Source organism: Triticum aestivum, chromosome 6D (genome assembly GCF_018294505.1).
Source record: "Triticum aestivum cultivar Chinese Spring chromosome 6D, IWGSC CS RefSeq v2.1, whole genome shotgun sequence".
Taxonomy (NCBI): domain Eukaryota; kingdom Viridiplantae; phylum Streptophyta; class Magnoliopsida; order Poales; family Poaceae; genus Triticum; species Triticum aestivum.
The window spans coordinates 463,119,210-463,140,997 of NC_057811.1; the positions used below are offsets into that span (position 1 = coordinate 463,119,210).

General features: G+C 47.7%; 1 protein-coding gene across 1 annotated transcript; it reads right to left on the reverse strand.

Moving 5' to 3' along the window:
- Positions 1-942: 942 nt before the first annotated feature.
- Positions 943-3,313, reverse strand: LOC123142017 (receptor-like protein 52). The gene is made up of 3 exons (XM_044561052.1): positions 2,625-3,313; positions 1,653-2,588; positions 943-1,313 (listed from the first exon to the last, which is right to left on the reverse strand). The coding sequence occupies exons 1-3, from the start codon at positions 3,268-3,270 to the stop codon at positions 943-945; spliced, it is 1,953 nt and encodes a 650-aa protein (XP_044416987.1). The 5' UTR covers positions 3,271-3,313.
- Between the last annotated feature and the right edge of the window lie 18,475 nt (positions 3,314-21,788).

Consider the following 21,788-nt stretch of genomic DNA (forward strand, 5'->3'; position numbering starts at 1 on the left):
GGACCCGCGGCACCCGAGGACCCGCCGAACTGCATGGTCGGGGGCGGCACCGGCGGTGATAGCACGTGCGGCTTTCCTGAGGCCATCGTGTAGACCGGCTCGATGGACCCGGTGAGCCAGGTCGGTAGCGGAGATGGCGACGGGGGAAAACGGACCTGGTGGATGGGCACCCCGGGCGCCGTCGACGGAAGGCCCGACCCCGAGATCGCCGGTGGCGGCGACGGCTGCTGCTGCTGCTGCGGCAGCGACATGATGGATGCAACGGAGGTCGCCGGTGCTGGCGGCTGCCACGGGAGCTGCTGCGGAACCGTGATGGTGGTGATGGGGGCGGGCGGCTGCAGCCCATAGTGCCCCGTGAGGAAGGTGCGGATGCCCTGGACCGCCTGAGTTAGGTCCCGGAGCGCCGCCGTCATCTCCTCCGGGGTGAGCACGGCGCGGGCGGGTGCGGGTGGCGTCCAGGCGGCGGAGGAGACCGGCCCGGTCATGGACGGCGTGCTGGCCGCGGTGGTCATCGGCGACGAAGAGGCGATCGTCAGCGGGAGGGAGAGGGTGGGTGGTGGCGCGGACATGATCGAGCCTGAGACACCTGATACTAGATTGATAGGATCTGGGATCCTACCAGGTCTAGCTCGTAGGTTGTAGGGATGGAAGGGGGCTTGGCGAGGAGGAAGGCGAGGTCGCCGGCGCTTGGGCGCCGTCGTCACATGTGCGAGAGAGAGAGGGAGGGAGCAGGACGCGGCGGCTAGGGTTAGGTCTCCCGGCTCCCTTCAGGAAGCCGAGCAAATATGATTGCCTCTGCTTAACTTCAAACGAGTCCTTACATGAGTTTATATAATCTCCAAATACGATAACTGGGCTAAGCCCCTAATAACGATAAGATAACTGGGCCAGGGCCCTAACTGCCTGGGCTGTAGTATATGCCGGTCATAACAAGCCACCTATCTAAGCTACCGTTTTCCATGTACTCGTAGACAAGAACCTTTGCCTCTGAGCTTGAGATGCAGCAGAGCAACTTGTTGTGTGCCGGATCTCACCCAATATCTGGACCTCTGCAAGGAAGTCCTTCTCAAGCTTGTTGTCAAGGTTTTGCGCGTTCCATATCTTTTTAACAGCCACCATTCTACTACCACCTTCTCCATCCACAACACAAATTCGATACACATTGCCAGACCTGCCACTTCCAATCCAGTTCATCTCACAGAGCCCAGAAAGAACATTATACTCTGTGAAATGCAGTGCATGGAACTGGGTCAGCTTCCACGATAGATGATCTTGGCTATTCTTTTTCCTCTTTAATAGCAAGAAACCACCAACTGCCAAACCCACAAGCATGATACTTGCAAGAACAAAAAAGAGGGATATAAGCCTCCTGGAGATACCATTGTTGGTGTTTGCTCTTGTCCGCAAATCGGGAAATTCGGGATGGAATTATTCAATGAGACACAGAGGCCTGGATTTAAGAGGAAGCTTTGCTCATATGCTTCGTTTTGCAATGATGTTGGAATTTTCCCTGTGAGGTGATTCACGGAGAGGTTTAAAAAGTTCAAATTCAACTTATTGATATCTTTTCGGATCTCGCCAGATAGCGCATTCGAGGAGAGGTCAAGGATGGTTAGCTCTGACATAAACCCAAAATGCTGCAGGTACAATACCAGATATCTGATTTCCACTTAGATTAAGTGCTTTGAGCTTTAGCACTCCAATTGCCATGGGTATCGATCCATTAATTTGATTTCCAGAAAGGTCAAGCTCTTCTACCTGTGAAATGCCCGTCAAATCCCAGGGAATTTTGCCAGAAAGCAAGTTATTTACTACCCTGAATACTTTCATTTTGCCTGCTAAAGTTGGAATGGGACCAGAGAATCTGTTGTTGCTCATCTCAATACGTGAAAAGTTCCATTGTAGCTGGGTAGGAAAGGTCCCAGAGAAATTGTTGTTTTGGATCATATCTGTCGTTAGCTGATTTTTCACCACTGACCAGATACTCTTGGTGAACTCTCCAGTAAAATGATTGTTGTACAACATTAAATTGTTCAACAGATAGCAGCCGTCTAGCGATTCTGGAAGCTTTCCAGAAAAGTTATTATTGAACACAACGATGTCATTTAATTTCCTGTTGAAGCAAAGATCAGCTGGCAGCTCACCAGAAAGGTTATTGTCGCAGACTTCAAGATTGACTAGCGGTGAGTGCCTTCCGAGCTCTAGTGGAAGAGAACCAGTTAACATGTTCTCAAATAGCTGGATGTCTCTGAGATTCGGCAGCAACCCAATGCTTGGCGGTATTGACCCATGAAGTTGATTCGTGTAGAGAAACAACAGGGTAAGGTTGATGAGCTTACCAAAGTCATCTGGTATTGACCCTGTTAGATTGTTTGAGGACACATCAAGCTCCACCAAGTTTACGGCTGTGACACTGGATGAAATCTCGCCTGTCAAACCGTTGTTAAACATGTACAAGTACTGAAGCTTCTTATGCTGCCATACCCATGTCGGAATTGTGCTTTGCAGCATATTATTTGTCACGGCCAAGAGGCTGAGCTCTGTGAGGCTTGATACGCTCTCAGGTATCTCACCTGTCATGTTCATACCTGACAGCCACAAGTATGTGAGGCGTGTCAACTTACCAAACTCAACTGGGAATGGAGCTGGCAGAAATGGATTGTCCGCCAGAGTCAGCATCTCGAGGTTGGCTAGATTGCTTATGTCCTGTACTGGATAGCTTCCATCAAATTGATTGGTGTCGAGGATCAGTGACTTGAGCTTTGGAAACCATCCAATGGATGGTGGGATTTCGCCCATGATGCGATTGCTTGATAAGTTGAGATGCTCTAGCTTTGCTGATAAACTGTTTATGTCAGCTGCGAGTTTCCCACCAAAGGCGTTGTTGGAAAGGTCCAGGTACTTCAGATTGGAGCAATTGTAGAGTATTGTAGGGAATGAAGTGGAGAAGTTGTTGTAGGAGAGGTCCAAGTAGGCAAGATTCTTGAGGAGGCAAAGGGACGGTGGGATTGGTTTCATAAGGGTTTGCTGTGGAAGGGAGATGGCAGTGACCTCACCTTTTGTGCATGTAAGTCCTCCCCATCTGCAGTGGTCAGAGGAAATGGAGTTCCATCTGCCAAGCACAGTTGAGCTCCCCCAGTATCTCTTGAGTCCCAGAAGGATTTGGTGTTCATCACTATACTGATTTGTGGACTCTGGGTAAGATTTGGGTAGTAGAGAAATCAGTGCAGTGAAGAACAGCAGGAAGCTAACACAGTAATTGTTAGCCATGTCTGCAGAAGCTTTTGGGTTGAAAAATCTCTTGCCAGCTTTGGGTGGAGAGGGGGGCAATGCATGCTGGACACACCTTTTGCACTACTCTCTTGTCTCTTGATGTTGCTGCTTACTGGTCAAGATGTTCTCCTCGACAAAAAACTAAAAAGGAGCTAGCCAATATTTCCCAGTACTGGAAATATGCAGTCATCCTACTCCACACAATGTCACCCCCACCCTCCCTGTTATTTTGGTTTCGTTTTTGTTTCGCTTTCATACCATGGGGAAAAAAAATCCCAAGACAGTTAATGAGATGTCTTGGCAAAGTTGGTTTTGTTTTCTACAACATTCATTTGATTTATTTTACTATATTTTATTTCCTATAAGCATTATGGTGATGGATAAGTATATGGGTTGTTTGGTTTGAAGAATTGGTCAGTGAGCCGAGCGACCATCCAGTTCCAGCTCTGGACGTGACTCACTTTTGAGGAATGGAATGGGTTGCCCAGCATCACCATCTCATCCTTAGTAAAAGCATAAGAAAATTAATGGCGCGCCAATGATGGATCAGCTCATCTTGTGGTGAGCTAATTCCTCAAACAATCACTACTAGGAAAAGGGCTATAGCTAATATAGACATTAATGGCGCGCCATGTATGTGGTGCGCCACTGCTATATAGCAGTGGCGCACCAAATACAGGTGAGCCATTAGTGTCCTCATTACTAATGGCGCATCAGACACACGGTGCGCCATTACTAGCAAATTTTATTTTTTTATTTTTTTAAAACTATTAATGGCGCATCAGGGCACAGTGCGCCATTACTAGTTTTACCACACGCTCTATGCGCCACTACTAATAATTTTTTTTACTTTTTTTCAAAACTAGTAATGGCGCACCTGTGTAAAGTGCGCCATTACTAGTTCAAACTAGTAATGGCGCACCACAACCACGGTGCGCCACTACTAACAATTACATTTTTTTGCAAAACTAGTAATGGCGCACCACGTAACTGGTGCGCCATTAGTAACCAGGGTTACTAATGGCGCATTGGTGCGCCATTAGTAACCTGAGACCAGCTAGATATTTTGGACAGCCACCTACCACACTCACTTTCCCCACTTTATTCTCTCCACCTCCTCCTCCTCACCTCATTTGCACCATAGATTCACCCAAATTAAGTGGTTAAATTACCTTTTTTGATAGGTAAGTAAGGGGAAAGCTTTCTTTATGTTGTAGATCTACTTTTTTCTCCCTCCAACAACGTGCACATGCACTTTTTATGGCCTAGCTAGATCTACGTATGTTTGTGGTGTTGCATATATGTTTGTGTTTGCAGGTACATGTATTTGAAATGCGATAGTTGCCAATATTTTGCCGGAATGTTGATTCATTTCCGTTTCGGCAAGAATTTGGCACTATGCATTCTTTTTGGTCCTATTTTTAGGCAAAGTCATGCCAAATTTTTTCTTGGTTCTAAAATATCGTTTTGCTCTACCCCGCAGGCGACCATGGTCCGCACGATGACCGAAGGCATCGTGAATAGGTTTTTGAGCTCCGCGAAGGCCGAGATGCTTCAAAAGAACGAGACGAAGATGCAAGCTGAAGAGCCTTATTGCGGACCCGGATTCCGGACAGTTGCGGGACCACCTGCTCTTGCGTGGTTTCATGGATGGCTATCGGTGGCAAGGTGATGAAGATGACTATGAAGTCGTCCATGGGGGCCGGGCAAGAAATGAGGAAGGGCAGCAAGACAACCACCGCGGCGAGGGCAGGCGAGAAGACGAAGAATCTCCAGGACACGATCACAACGGTGATGCAGTACACAGTCATCATGTAGAAGATGCAGGACATGATGATGAGGAAGATCAAGACGAAGGGCATGATCATGAAGATGAAGATGCCGGAGCAGACGACGATGGACCATCGATGGGCTGGGTGCAGGACCCTCATATTCAAGAGCTGCTTCTCAAGCAGACGGATAACGCAAGAGCTGTCGCCCGAGAGAAAGCCAAGCTGGATCAACTGGAGATAGACGCGGTTACTCCATTGTATGAAGGATGCAGGCCCGAGGATACCCGCCTGAAAGTAACGCTCATGGCTCTGGAGATGAAGGTAAAACACAAAATGACCGACGCATGCTTCGACGAGAACATGTCATTCTGGCACGAACGTCTTCCCAAGGGGAACAAGTGCCCGACCAGTTTCGAGGAGGCGAAGAAAATCGTGTGTCCTCTGGATTTACCGCACGTGAAATACCATGTGTGCATGAACAATTGCATCATTTATCGGGACGAGCACGCGGAGTCTACCATATGTCCGGTGTGCGGCGTCACTCGATACAAGAAGAGGAAGAAAGCTCCTCGAAAAGTGGTGTGGTACTTTCCGATCACTCCTCGTCTGCAGCGGTATTTCGCGGACCCTAAGCTAGCAAAGCTCCTGCGTTGGCACGCGGATAGGGAGGAGAAGAAGCGAGAAGATGACGGAAATGATCCGGAGATAAATAAAAAAGACAAGATGCTGAGTCACCCTAAGGATGCGAGCCAGTGGCAAGCGTTGAACTTCGAACACCCAGAATTTGGGGACGATCCAAGGAACATCGTGCTGGGCGCGAGCACCGATGGATTCAATCCGTTTGGCAGCCAGAGAAGCACACATAGCACCTGGCCTGTGTTTGTGTGGATGTACAACCTTCCCCCCTGGTTGTGCATGAAGAGGAAGTACATTCACATGAGTATGCTAATTGAAGGGCCGAAACAACCAGGGAACGACATCAATCTGTATCTGGGGCTGCTGAAAGAGGAGCTAGACACGCTGTGGAAAATGCCAGCCAATACGTGGGACGCCGCAGAGAAAGAATATTTCCCTATGAGAGCCGCACTGCTCACGACGGTGCACGACTATCTCGGTTACGGATATCTCGCGGGGCAGGTGGTCCACGGATTTTCTGGATGCGTCAGGTGCATGGATGACACAACGTATTGCCAGCTAGATAGAGATCCCGGGTCTTCGAAAACCGTGTTCATGGGACATTGAAGGTGGCTTCGCGACGATGACCCATGGAGAAAACGCAAGGATCTGTTCGATGGTGAAACCGAACCCCGAAGACGCCCGCGTATGAGGAGCGGCGAGGAAATAGACGAGCTGTTGAAAAATTGGAAAGAGTGCCCGGAGCCGGGAAAGAAGCGAAAGGCGCCAGAGCCGCTGCTGAAGGTATGGAAAACGAGGTCTGTTTTCTGGGACTTGCCGTACTGGAAGATCCTCCGTGTGCCTCATAGCCTTGATGTCATGCATATCACGAAGAACGTGTGCGAGAGTCTGCTTGGTACCCTGCTCAACATGCCAGAGAGGACCAAAGATGGGCCGAAAGCAAGGGCAGACTTGAAATCAATGGGCATCAGGGAGGAGCTTCACGCTAATGATGATGATGATGAGGCGAAGCAGGACACGGAAAGTCGTCGCAAAGGCAAAAAGGCCAAGAAGACCGGAAATGACTACCCTCCCGCGTGCTTCACTCTAAGTCAGGAGGAGATCGAGCAGTTTTTCACCTGCCTCGTAGGAGTAAAACTTCCTTACGGTTACGCGGGGAAGATAAGCAGATACCTAGACTCAGCGAAGCAGAAGTTCAGCGGGATGAAGTCTCACGACTGTCACGTGCTGATGACGCAGATACTTCCAGTTGCAATCCGTGGGATCATGGACGCGCACGTCCGTGAAACGCTATTTGGCCTATGCAACTTTTTCGACGTCATCTCTCGGAAGTCGGTTGGCGTGAGGCAACTCAGAAGGCTACAGGAAGAGATCGTGGTGATACTATGCGAGCTTGAGATGTACTTCCCGCCCGCATTCTTCGATGTTATGGTGCATCTGCTGGTCCATATCGTGGAGGATATCATCCAACTCGGGCCGACGTTCCTGCACAGCATGATGCCGTTCGAAAGGATGAATGGTGTCATCAAAGGATACGTTCGCAACATGTCACGTCCAGAGGGAAGCATAGCCAGGGGCTTTCTGACCGAAGAGTGCATCTCCTACTGCACGAATTATCTAGGCATCGAGAACCCCGTTGGTCTGCCCGTCAACAGGCACCTCGGCAGGCTCGCTGGATGGGGTCACCGCGATGGTCGCCGCGAAATGCATGTCGACTTCGAGGGTCGACTCGCCGACTTTGAAAGAGCAAACCTAGTCGCGCTACAACACATAGACGTGGTCGATCCTTGGGTGGTAGAGCACAAAACCTTTATTGAGAAGACGTACAATGACCGAGGCCAACAGAGGACGGACGGAGATATAATCAAAGAGCACAACTCATGTTTCACGCGTTGGTTCAAGGAGAAGCTTCTGTCGTACCCTTTACATGAGGATTCTTCCGCGGAAGAAAAACTCATATTCGCCTTGTCACAGGGCGCCGAGCACAACCTGATGACCTATGAGGCGTACGATATCAACGGCTACACATTCTACACCGAGGACAAGGACATGAAGAGCGATGGTTATCAGAACTCCGGGGTAACGATGGAATCCTACACCGGTAACGACAAGGACAGATACTACGGAAGGATCGAGGAGATCTGGGAGCTGAGCTACGCTGGAGAGAAGGTCCCGATGTTCCGTGTCAGATGTGCCAAGAGCGTCATAAAAGAAGACCGGTATTTCACCACCATGGTTATACCCGAAGCCAAATCCAAGACCGCGGGCACAAACGTCACCGCGAAAAATGAGCCATGGGTACTGGCTTCCCAAGTGGACCAATGCTTCTTCATTACCGACCCGTCAAAGCCCAGCCGTGTTGTCGTGAGGAGAGGCAAAAGGAAGATCATCGGAATGGATGGAGTCGCCAATGAGCAAGACTTCGACAAGTACGACGACCCGAAGATGGAACATGACGACGACGCTGAAGTGCCGTACACCACAAGAAGAAGCAGGACCACCCTACCTAAAGGACGTCCGTTCAACAGAAGAACTCCATTTGCGAAAAAGAAGGGCAAAAAGATTGTGAAAAGATAGCTAGCTAAGATCGATTGTATTTAAATCATAGTCTTCATTTCTCGATTGTATTTCGACATATGGAAATGGGCGGCACTTTTTGAATTCATGATATTTTGAAATGTGATGATATTTTTCATATTCATAAATGTTTTCTAAAAAAAATTAGATGCAACTAAAAATCCAAAAAAAATTCAAATAACAAATTTGATGATATTTTTTCATATTCATAAATGTTTTCATATTCATATTTTTTCATAAATGTTTTGAAATCTGATGATATTTTTCCACATTCATAAATGTTTTCAAATTTGATCGTCATTTTCTAAAAAATTATTAGATGCAACTAAAAAAACAGTTAGTAATGATGCACCAGGGGAGGGTGCGCCATTGCTATGAAGGTATTTATGGCGCACCCGAATGAGGTGCGCCATTGATATACAAATTTTTATTTATATTTATTCTTGTATTTTATTTTTCAGTGTTCCTTTTCCTGCTTAAATTTCATGGGCACCTTTTGAATTCATGAATATTTTTTTCAAATTTGATGATATTTTTTCATATTCATAAATGTTTTACCAATTCACAAATTAATGCATCTAAAAATCCAAAAAAATTACTAATGGCGCACCGCTAGGTGGTGCGCCATTGCTATCCAAAAAAAATTACTAATGGTGCACCGCTAGGTGGTGCGCCATTGCTATCCAAAAAAGTTACTAATGGCGCACCGCTAGGTGGTGCGCCATTGCTGTCCCTCCCCCGACTAAAATCCCCAATCCCCGATCCCCAATCTCACATCTCTCTCAGCCCCCCCACTGCGCGCCGCTGGCCCGACCCACTGCGTCGCCGCCCCTACGTGCGCCGCTGCCCCCGCGCCCCCGCCGCCTCCCTCTCCACATCCTCCCCTCTCCCCCGCACCCTCCCCCGCTCCACCTCGCCGCCGACGACCCCCCGCCCCCGCCGCAACAAGCTGCTTCGCTTCGTCTCCTTCTCGCCCCGCCTCCTCGCCATCGCCGTCGTCGCGCCACCAGGGCCAGGGTTTCCTGTTCGGATCCGAGCAAGCCAGGTACTAAAGGATCCGCCTTTCCTCTCCTTCCGTTCGCTCCCTGCTGCCGTCTCACCAGATTTCCCTTCCCTTCCCTTTCCCAGTTCCTCGTCTCCGGCATTGCCGCAGGCGCCATTCCGACGACCCCCCTTGGGTTCCGCTGCCGGATCCAACTCCTCAACCACCGCAGGACGGCGCAGGTACCCCAGTTCGTCCCCTTCTCCTTCTTGCTTATCTAATCTAAGCCGGATCCCAACTAATTTGGATGTTCTTGTTTGTTATGCAAGAGTTTCTGTTCATGTCTCAATGGTATCCATGCTGATAATCCTAGGTAGATCGACCGAGTGCAGCAATTGTGTGCCACCAATCCACTTTTCTGGAAAATACTTGCTAGAAAACCATCTGAAACATGTGATGCTTGCTACTGTATAATATAGGAGTATGTATGAAGAACTGCCACTTAATTTACTCTACTTAATTACCCATCTGAAACTGGCTTCAAGTTCAAGAGGATTACTTGTGCATATTTTTCTTGCATTCTGATTTGTCGGTGCATCTTTTTTCCCGCTACTTTTAATTGATACTGGCATGCAGTGAAGTGCAGAGTCTGTCTATCGGTCTGCTGCCAACTACGTAGTACAACTAGTGTAGTGTAGTAGTAGTAGAAGAAGAGGTGACAGAGACAGACAGTGACATGTTCTAGTTACTGTACCTGCCTCTGCCTGCCTGTAAAGCTAGTCAAGCTAGTTCAGCTTAATTCAGTCAGTCAGTCAGTTGAACTAAAACCAAACGCTCTCCACTAACTGGGGCTTAAGTACACCAGACCAGACCAGAGCAGATCATGCATGATGATATCTTGAGACATTGTCATCCTCTTTAATTGAATTGAATGATGATGGATGGATGCATTTATATATAATTCTCTCATCATCAACTAACTAATCTGGGTAATTAAGTAGAGTAAATGATTAGTGGTCCTTATATATGGATGGAGCATTATGCTGCAAGGCAGCTTTTTTCTTTTTCTTTTTCTACTACTCCTATATTAAGTGGCAGTTCTTCATACATACTCCTATATTACACAGTAGTTGTACAAACTAATAGTAAGTATGAATTGTGTTGTACAAACTATGAATTGTGTACCACTGCTCATTGGAGTATGAAAGTTGTCAGCAGTTGCTTATGCTAGAGAAGTACTCCTAAAAATTTAGCTGTACTCCAGTGAGTACTCCATGGAGTTACTTAATCCAGTAGCTTAATTAAGTGCAATTGATTCACTTACTCCAGTAGCTTAATTAAGTTGCAGTAGTGCTTGTAAGTTTGCAAGTTTTGTGTATTGTACTGCTTGCATCAGTACTTTTGTGTAATCTGACTGTAGTGCTTGTATAGTTTCAGTAGTTTTTCTTCAATTAATTTGTTTGGTTGTATTAGTTTAGTGTAGGACAAGAGGAGTAGAGGATAAGAGGAGTAGGACTTGCTCTCTTCTCTTTATCTTCTCTTCTCTTCTCTTCCTGCATCTGTTTTTAATCGAATGTAGTATGAAATGACCTATAAATTTTCCAAGCTCTATTATGATGAGCAGAGTTTTTACTTGCTACTTTCAGTTTCTCTCATTCCTTGGGAAAAGTTTTCCAAGTTCTGTTATGATGGCACTATTGGACACATACAGTAGAGGAGAGTTTTTAGTTGTTATACTTTCAGTTACCCTCACTGCTTGGGAAAGGCCGAATTGCATGCATTCAGGTCTGCAGTTGATAATTTTATATATCATATTGTGATCAATCAACTTGCTTTGCCTCCCATACTTTTCTTCCACTTTTGCAAGAACTATAGGTTTTGTGGTAGTATCATGTTTGCTCTGTGATACTCGGTCCGCATTTTATAACACAACTTGGTCAAATAACTATCGAAATTAAGTTCCTTCTTTTTGCCTGCATTGTTGTATGCTCCTATGAAGATCCAAATGTATCATCATAATGTAGGTGCTGTGTTGTGTGATTCTTCATGCTGAGAACTTCAGCTTTTTCAGTTATTGCACTTCTGCAAGTTTGGTGGGAGTGGTTATGTGTCATGCATGTCTTTGCTAGGATCAGACAGTTATAGTGAAAGGCTTCTGTATAAAGAAAAGAAAATGTGATCATGGTGAATGAATTATGTACACTAGTTAGAGCATTAGTGTGGTTTGCTGGTGAGAAGGGAATCAAGGGATGCACATTGTGGGGGTGATGCTTACTAACACTTTGACAAACAAATTCAGAATGTGCTGGACTATATGTTCATTGGTACTACTTGTGATGCTGCTGCTGTACTACTTGGGAATTTTGTCAACTTGTGATGCTGCTGCTGTACCCCGAGAGGCCCTTGAGTTTGCCGGAATGTCGATTAACTTCCGTTCCGGCAAATTCGGGTACTCCATATGTCCTATTTTCAGCAAAGGTCATGCTGAAATTTTCCGTGAATTTTAGCATGACTTTGCTAAAAATAGGACATATGGGGTACTTGCGACTAATGCATGGGCCGGGGTATCTTAGTACTTAATTAAGTAGGATCAACTGCCCCTTTATTCTTGCTGCATTAAACCATAGGTGGCAATAGAGCCAAGTGATTAGGCCCAACTTAGAATTCTCCTTCCCTTTTCTTGATAGGGTATATTATTAGAAGATACCCATATATATCAGTCAACCTAGGGTGCCTCGGCATCGATAAACCCTAAATGATGAAAACTTAACTTAGCATTTAGGGTGCCTCAGCGTCGACAAACCCTAAATGATAAAACCTTGGCTTTTAGGGTGCCTCGGTGTCGATAAAAACCTAAATGATGAAAGCTTAGGCTTTTAGGGTGCCTCGGCGTCGACAAACCCTAAATGATAAAAGCTTAGCTTTTAGGATGCCTCGGTGTCGACAAACCCTAAATGATGAGACCATGATCTTGTTCCTTGACAATAACCAACTTTTTGACCAAACTTTTTTCCTATTTAGAGCGAAACATGGCCCACAACGATGAGGCCGGCGGTTCGGGCAAGGCATTCTGGGAGCTGTCCCAGGAGATGGAGGAAGAACCTCACCGCTATGAGGACGCCGCGGAAGACACCGATCCTAACTACACAACCCCTAGTGGCGTCGGGGATGACACCACTGATGGTGCCGCCGAGGATGCCACCACTGATGATGGCAGCACACGCACAGATGGCAGCCAACCGAAGAGGCAACGGAAGGACCGGCGCCCGAACGTGCTCGACACCGTCAAGGAGGAATTTACTGAAGTGTCCTCCGAGGGGCATCCAACGGTGCCCAAAGAAATAGTCAAGGGGTACGCGGGACAGCTCGGGTGCATTCTCCGGAGCACCGTCTCGATCAACACCGAGAACCTAAGGCATCATGACCGAGGGAATTTGCGCAACCTCCTCTTCACGAAGCTGCACGAACGATACAAGTTCCCCGGTGACTTCGCAAACACACGCCTCTCAGGGAATAAAGTGAACAGTGCCGCCCGGAGAAAATGTAGATGTGAAACTATGTTCTTTGAACACCTTCTTCCATGCTATTGAAGCTGGCAAACAGGGGAGTGAGTGAAGAGAGAAGCCATGCCTCTTTCGATGTGAGGCAAGCGATGAACGAGTAGATGCTGCCCTTAGACCAATTTTCTCTTTCGGTAGCTGACACCGAGATGGGCTAGGCTCACGAAAATGAGCACGGCCCTGGCTACTTGGAGAGCCGCGGTGAAGAGCATGATTGAAAAAGGTGATAGTTATGAGAAGATCAAGGAGAAAAATCCTTCGATCAACGAAGATGACTACCGGGAGTTCAAGATCAAGTGTGAGAGCAACGCATCTGCGGAATCAAGTCAGTGGGGGAAAGATATGCGGGACTTGAACTTAGGGGTCCACAAACTCGGTCCCGGCGGTTACAGAGTGGCGGAACCTATATGGGACAAGGAGGACGCGGAGCGTGCCGAGCAAGGCCTACCGCCCCTCTTCGAGAAATACCGTGACAAGCAGACCAGGAACTATGTCAGGGCCCGGTACAAGATTGACTCGGTAACCAAGGAGCTTACCACAGATCCGAAGACCAAGGCGCTTGAGCGTGTTCTGGTAAGGAATACACCCCCGCGTAATTAGCTCCATATGGTTGCATTCTAATTAATGAAGCCAAAATTCTAAATGGTTCACGTTCCTTTCGCAGGACACTGAAAGCAGTAGCGCGGGGTCGTCTCAGAGCTCCCCTTTCGACACCCCTTTAAATAGGGCATTGAACATAATGAAAAACAAGGATAAGCTCAGTAAGTCGTCGTCAGCTGGTCGTGTGGCCGGCAAAGGCTTGTCCATGAAATGGTCGGAGTACTATACCGCTGGGCGAAAGGCGAGAAAGACCAGCTCGGAAAGCCAGGAGTGCGAGGTTCAACAACTCAAGGCACAAGTGGCGCGGATTCCGGAGATGGTCGAAGAGCAAGTGCGAGACCAATTGGGAGCGACGATCACCGCCATTATACCTACCTTGGTTTCTGGGCTGCAGGCGTGGATGGCGGGCGGCCAACAGGGGCCGCCCCCGATTCCCAACTTCACGGGCAGCAACTCGCGCTGGCGGCGCCATTGGTGTCTCCGGCGGAGGCAGCATTGGTGTCTCCCGCGGCGGCGCCGGCATTGCAGCTTAATGCACCCGGGTGTGGGAAGAATACGCCGGCCGGCACCTCGGCAGCAAGCTGCCCCTCCGTCAATTGCACGCCCGCCGTTGGCGGTGCCTCGACATTAGCCGAGCTCGACGCCATAACGGTAACTAATTAAGCCTCTCGGCCGATGACTTCATCTCCTTGCCTTTGACTGGGCATCCCTGACGCCCTACATGTTTTCACAGGGCGCCACCGACATTCCGTGCACTCTCCTGCACTTCATGAACGACGAGTTGGTCGATGTCGCCAAGGGCAGAATCGTTCAACCAGGCAGCCGCGTGTTCCACGGTAATCAGATGCCACCCACCGTTTATAGGGTTCAACTGGTTCGGGTGCTGCCGGGCTTCGACGACATATTACCTCCGTATCGACCCCATGGGGCCGACGAAGATGATGTGATGACCCTCAGCGCCTGCATAAGCTGGCCCATGCTTTGGCCGAAGAGCCAGATTCATTTGGGGGCGGGGGACACCACCCCACAGACAACACCGCCAGTCGTGCCGGCGCCAAGCCATGGCAAGACCCCCGCAACGCTATCGGACATGCCGAACATGCATATGGCACAGGATCCGGACGACGACGACGGTACATTTACCAATGTCGATAAGTACTTCAACTAACATGGGTACGGTGACGAATTCTTGGGGCCTCCTTCTCAAGAACCCAACCCTGCAAAAGACGATCTAGCTGGTACCGCGGAGAAACCAAATTGCAACAGGCGTCGTCTGGCGTTCAGTTCTCAGGAGACGCCTCCAGCTGCCGCCTTCACCGAGCCTCAGATAGCCGAGGTGCGAAATATTATCAGCCCCAACACACTGAAGAAGGCGGTCTCTGAGCAGAACTCGATCCCATTACAACAGAAGAAGAAGGGACGGAAAATAAAGACTAACAAGGGTGCGAGCCAGCCGGCACCGAGTACGATCCGTGCTCAGGACGGGCCACCTTCACCTAAGGATATCTCGAGGATGGTGCATGTGGCGGGTAGGCCGATGCTACCGACTAATCTGCTCAATGCTGCAACCTGTGCTATGCGGAGTCTGCATGACAGTGTTCTTTCTTTGGAGAAGCGACGTCTCTCCGAGAATGATGTGGCATACCCGGTTTTCGTGGCCAAGGTGCCAGAGGGCAAGGGCTTTGTGGATAGCGCCATCGGGGGTACGATCGTCCTGCGGTTTGATGACATCTTCGCTATGTTTAACCTTCATCCGCTGCACTACACCTTCGTTCGGCTATTTTTGCTGAGTATGGAGATGCGGATCATTAGAGACAAGACCCCGGACATCGTGATAGTTGACCCCTTCTACATGCGTGCCAAGATCTTGGGCAGCGCTGGGGACCGGCAAGTCGCGAGTTCATACCTCGAAGGCGTCATTCTGGCAAACCCAGATAAGGATAACTTCCTCGTGCCTTACTTTCCCGAGTAAGTCATCCCCTCACCGCCCCGTAACATATGATTTCTTAGATTTCGATCGTTCTTTTTTTCTAACATTCCGTGTTTTGTGCAGTGACACACATTGCACACTCATCCTCTTAAGCCCGAAATATTCCATGGCCACGTATTTCGACTCGGACCGTCAGTCGAAGAAAGACTACACAAATATCAAGAAAGTTCTTGATGATGTTCTCCCCGGCTACGCCAGATCTGGAGGCACCTTCAGCAGGCCAGTTCGTAGGTACGGCAAGCACGTGTTCACCCACAATACGACGTTCCCCTGCGTCAAGCAGCCGCCTAGCGGTCAGAAGGATGCCTACCACGCCCTCCATCACATGCGGGCGATCGTACGAGACCATAATCACCTTCTGCTACCAAATAATCTCAAAGATTGGGCCGCACGCTTGTCGGCAATCCAGGACGCGGACATCAGACAAGAATTCTTTCGCATCCAGTCGGAGTTTGCTGAAATCATCCATCAAGATGTCCTTCGTACCTCGGGGCAGTTCTACCTCAGATATCAACCGTCCAACATTGAGATAGAAACAACGCTACAAATGGAGGCTGACAACGCCCGCGATTTCATGACCATCACGACAGACAGCGGCTTCATCCACGCTCCGGTCCTGAGTGGAGTCGAAAGTAGTGATGCTATGTAGTTCTGAAATATCGATTAGCTCATGTTGTAATTAAACTTTAATGAACTTGTATGTCTCTTTGGTTTGGACAGTCGCTCAACTTATATGTAATCGATGCTATTTATTAGTAGGACCATGAATCATGCTATTAATGTCTTGCTTTTCTCTTCCGATCCTTTTGTTGCATACTTATATATTGCTTATGTATTGTCTGTGAATTGCTACTAACGTTTTGTTTGGCTAGTGCATAGAGATGCCGTCGTATGTCCTGTACAAGGGTAAGGTTCCCGGAGTCTACGACGACTGGGAGGAGTGTCGGAGACAGGTTCACCGTTTCAGCGGTAACAGTTACAAAGGGTACACCACTAGGGCGGAGGCGGCAACTAGATACGCGCGCTATCTAGCGGGAGAGAGGAGGGAGCGGAGGAGGAACCGGATGAAGACCAGTTTCATCGCGATGATGTTAATCGTGATGACCGCAGCTCTCTTCTATGTGATGGTAGTTTAGATGATCGATATCGACTTGTAATGTGTAGACAAACTCGCTACTCGCGGTCTCGAGACTTGTAATGTTCTAACTTTGTTCGGTCTTTTGAATTCGAAGACTAATCTTCTATTGTATTCGATAAATCTGCTGTTTATATGTTGTGCTGTCTATATTCTGTGCGGTAATATATTTTGTAACCTGTGCAAATATCAAAAAAGAAAATAAAAATAATTTCTAATATTCATACTAGTGGTGCACCACACATCACTTTAGTGACGCACTGCAATAAACACACTAGTGGCGCACTATCTAGTAGTGCGCCATTAGTAACCCAGAGCACAAGGTAAATATGGCCCCCTGGGAGGCATAGTAATGGCGCACCGTTTGACATACTAACGGCGCACTCCCTGGTGCGCCACTACTGTCTGGTATACTAATGGCGCACCAGGGGTGCGTCATTAGCATTAGTTACTAATGGCGTGATGATAGTAGTTATAATGGCCAAAAACAGGTGCGTCATTAATTAGTCTTTTCCCAGTAGTGATCACACAATCAATACCCTCTGGCTCTGTGACGTGAGATTATAAGATCTTTACTTATTACGCTAGTGCATTTCGTTTCGTCTCCTAATAAAAAAGTTTCTGGTATTTGAGCGACTGAAAGAGCTACTTCTTATAAGCTATAGAGTAAGATAACACTAGACTTCTGGATCACCCCTACGGTGCCATTGCCTCATAGCTGAACATCAGAAGTTCATGTTGACGTTCATGTTTTTTATATACAGCCTGTGTCAATATTATTGCACTTGCAGACACTGTCTGAGCCAAGTATTTAGATCTTGAATCTCGTCCGTCCTTCACTATTTACTACAGGTGTTGAATACACACACCACCAGTAACAGCACACTCTGCTCTTCTTTTTTATGAAGCCCCGAACCGTAGAACAATCGTTCTATGGTAATTTTCATTAATAAGAAAAAATATAGCACAAAAAAGAAAAAACTACCTATGTAAGTACACGCAAAAAATCTGCTGACCAATACCAGCTCTTGGGAACATATATATGTAAAGAATCAGAAGCTCAAAGCATACCAATCTTGGAAGCAAGCAACATGCTTGTCCCTAATTCTGTGTGTGAGCATATTTAGATCTTCTTTGAGTGCCTCCCAAGACTGAGCGGGAGGATTAGCATTCCTGAAAAATTTCCCATTTCTCTGCATTCATCCAAGGGTGATGATTTACATACTTATAGGTTTGGCAAGCATTTCCATTGCAACCATAGTATCTGCATAGACCGAAGTTCCACTCTTTCTGTTTGGGATGAGGGTGTCCTAGTACCTAAGAGCATCTCCAACAGCAGCGCCAAAAGGCGCAGCGCAGTAAACTGGGCTTTTAGCGCGCGCGGGATGTTTTCGCGCGCTCCAGCGGTGGCGGGAAACTAGCGCGCGCAGGAATCGTTTGCGCGCGCGGGAAAAGGCGGCAGCTCGCGCGCTAGATTTGGCGCACCGCGTCCGGCGCGCCTATAAATTGCAGCGCCTCTGCCGCTCTCTCTCGCTCGCTTTAGCGCTTTTTTCCTTGCCGCCGACACGACACCACCGCGCCACCATGCCGCCTCGCCGCCAGGGAGGTTCGGGCTTCCGCGGCGTCCGCGTGCGTCCGTCCGGCACCTACTCCGCCTCGATCCGGTTGGGCGGCGGCGTGCACCTCGGCCTTAGAACCTTCGACACCGCCCAGGACGGCGCCCGCGCGTACGACGCTGCGGCGTGGCGCTTCCGGCGGTCCCGTTGGGACATGAACTTCACCGACGTGGCGACGCCAGAGCGGGCACAGGAGTTGGCTCCTTTCCCGCGGCTTATCACCGACGAGGATCGGCGCAAAAACCGGAGGCGGGAGCTCCGTCTCAGCCTGGCCGAGATGGACGAGGAAGCCATGGCGCTGTGGAGGCAACGCTTCCCGCAAGATATCATCAACGAGGAGCAGTTCTTCGCCGAGAGGAGGGCGGAGAGGAAGGAGAAGAGGAAGGAGCGAGCCGCCTATCGGGAGGACAAGCGAACGCGGAAGGCGGTCGCTAAATACAACATGGCGCTAGGAGATGCATCGTCCTGGGACTCCCGCGACGATCGGTTCCTTGACGCCTATGCTCAAACGTCTGAGGAGGACATCACCGAGACAGAGTCCGAGTCGGAGAATGACGAGTAGTAGTTCTATGTGAGACTATGTATTGTAGGAGAAGACTAGAACTATGTACGCTTTTGTATCGTAGAACTATGTACTATGACTATGTATTGTAGGAGAAGACTTGAACTATGTACAAAATATAGCGCGCTTGCTGGAGCGGCTCGGGCGCGCTTTATTTTGCGGCGGCCGCTGGAGCCAGTGCGCTGCCGCGCGCAAAACCTGACTCATCCGGCGCTGTATCCTGACTTTTAGCGCGCCGCGCGTTGCACGGCTGTTGGAGATGCTCTAACAGGAAAGTTGCAACCCCACAGTAGATGCATCAAAGTTTCTTCGCAGAGAGAGAAAAGTCATTCATGAAAAATCCCTTTCTTTTTTAGCATGGCCCTTGTGTTAATTCTATCATGCAGATGCATCAAACTCTGTTTTTTAAACAAAAAAAAAAACTCTGCAAAGGCATAGATGGAAATGAAGCTGTTGGTGATCGAGGCGCGGACGAGAGACAACACTGGCCTGAAGCATTTTCTTCTGAGGCGGGTGTCGAGGGCGACCAGTGGGAATTTGCCTGCAAATTGCTGTGCAAATAGTGATATTTCCCTAAATTAAGTGAAACGTTTTCTTTTGAGGGGATGGACAGAATTAAGAGAATCAGTTTTTTTAGGATTATTGGATTACACTAGAATTGTCCAATATTCTCAATAGATTTTCCATGCCAAATCAAGTTCTTTTGCGGTTTAGATTCTCCAGGTCCAAAGGTCTTCAGAAGCAGCCCAAAAGAATTGGCCCTGTGTTGAAAACAATTGGAATGTGCATCTTATTTCTTATATAGGCAGCTAATTGCGCTGCGTGATTCTGTCTTGATGGTGATTGGTGTAGCTAAATGCTTGGATTGCTTCAGGTCTTTATTTCACATGCAAGCAGTTAATTACTGTTACATGATTCTTTTTTCTTTTTGCTTTCTTTTTTGCAAATGATTCTGCATTTTGCTGATCCATTGATTATCTGACGACGTTGAAAGTCTTTTTTTTTCAGATGACTGGCAGATCTAGTGAATATAATTGTTGGTTAGTTGCTTTTAAAAATACTGTAAAAATGGTTGGTTGCTTTAAAACATGTTTCTCGTCTTTTCTATACAATAGGTACATTGCCAAACAATTGAGCAATAAACATTTTACACTTTCTAGCTTAGCATGGCTACTGACTGCGATTATACTCATCAAGAACCACCTGACAGTCAGACTTGATGAGATCAATGGCTGCTGGCTGGTAGTGCCATATGCATTGCCTTCCCATGCATGTTCCTCCACCTCCAGTGCACTTTTTTTTGAAACGGAGGCAAAAAGCTTTGCCTCATTCATTAATTAAGATAGAAAAGAGTTTGTTACAAGAAACCTAAAAACACGGCATGCGGATTGCTCGTGTGAAATAAAAGACCCTGACTTCTTTGCACCGGCGACGACCCAAAGGTTGGCCCTCGGTAGAGATGGAGGAGAGCAAGATTAGCGGTGGAGCACTCTTATGTTTGAACACTCTTACATTACGCTCGTTCCAAATTGTCCATGAGACGAGCATGGTGAGGGAGGCCTTGGCTTGGCGGTTCGGCGTACCATCGGCCACGCACGGGCCGACGTAGAGCGTGTCACCTGGCTACCGCCCGCTGGCCAGCACAGAGCCTGCCATGGCTTCTCACTACTACCTCTATATCTCTTTTCCTCTCCCTCCGTCGGACCAAGCCATGGCTATGGTTACCATAAAATGAATGAGCGCCTAAATTTTTTCCAAGCCCTTAGATGTGAAATAACGGCTGGTTGATCTTCTTCAACCTCCCCAACCCCCTTCCCCAGACACACCCATGAACAGATCCACTGCACGCAATCAAACCACCGAGCAACGCCGGCTGGACCGCAATCACCCTCCCCTGAATCATCACCCATCCCTCTAACCCCCACCTCTAGTTCTTCTCCGGCGCAGGCAGCCCCCACCCCCTAGCACCTGAACCAAAGAACAAACCAGCTACAAAAACAAACCATATTCACCTTACTCCTATTCACCAACCAAAACTTGTATTGTTTATGATTAATTTATCCATTCCCTTCACTTTAGTTGTTAGTCTACTTTTGACAGCGTACCCCATTGACTCATTTCTATGCATCATTATGGTCTGACAAGAAGCAACTATCAAATTAGCTAGCCGTATTCACCTTGTCCCCTTATGCACACCAACAAGTCATGTTGCCTAACATTGATTTTTCGGTTGCCTTGAAACTTGCTCTCGCTCCCCTCACCACATTATTGTTACATGTCATTTCAATCTTAAAATTTGAAAGGATCGCATGATACACATTAACTAAATGCTGGATAGAAATAACACATACTCCATCTTTGGCGCATCATTCTGGCAGCACAATCATTTAGGGAGCACAAAGCCTATGTTGCTTCATTTTCCTGTCATGTTGCCTCTAGAGGTCAATATACATTAAATAACTAACCCTATTGACCCCTTTCCACGAAACTTATGATTTGATAACAACAAGAACCAATGGTCAATTGTGAAGCAAACCATATGCACCTTATGCACTTATTAGGAACAACCAACTATTATTATTTATCATTTAATTGCCGGTTACCTTGACATTCATAGCAATTCCACGTTACATGGTTTTAACTACCTCCATTGACAAAATCTCGATATTGTCACGCTCCCAAAAGTTTGCGAAACATATCCTCGCTCCCCTCACCACATTCTTGTTCCACATGGTTTGATTCTCCAAACCTGAAATAGGTCTTTTGTTAGAAATTAATTAAAATCTAGGTAAAAACAGCACATACCCCATGTCACTCTTCCCATGCAACGACACAGTGAGCCATATACTTACCCCTATGTACCAACGATGACAGGTCATACATTAAGTGCTCCAACCCTCCTTAACCCTTTACTAGCATCTTCCTATTTTTGACATACATTAAGTGCTCCAACCCTCCTCAACCCTTTACCAACACCTTCCTATTTTTGATAGAAGTTCTATGGACATGACAACAAATCTACTACACTTCTCTTGCACCATGTCATAGAAATCTAGTCCTGATGTCTATCCTTGACTTTCCACTT

Excerpts from the sequence above, each read along its gene's own strand:
- LOC123142017 (XM_044561052.1), bottom strand. The coding sequence starts at position 3,270 with ATGGCTAACAATTACTGTGTTAGCTTCCTGCTGTTCTTCACTGCACTG. Across the intron at positions 2,589-2,624 it reads TCCATTCCCAGTTGAGTTTG|GTATGAACATGACAGGTGAG; the intron begins GTAAGTTGACAC and ends TGTGGCTGTCAG. Across the intron at positions 1,314-1,652 it reads AAGTGGAAATCAGATATCTG|TTGGTGGTTTCTTGCTATTA; the intron begins GTATTGTACCTG and ends TGGGTTTGGCAG.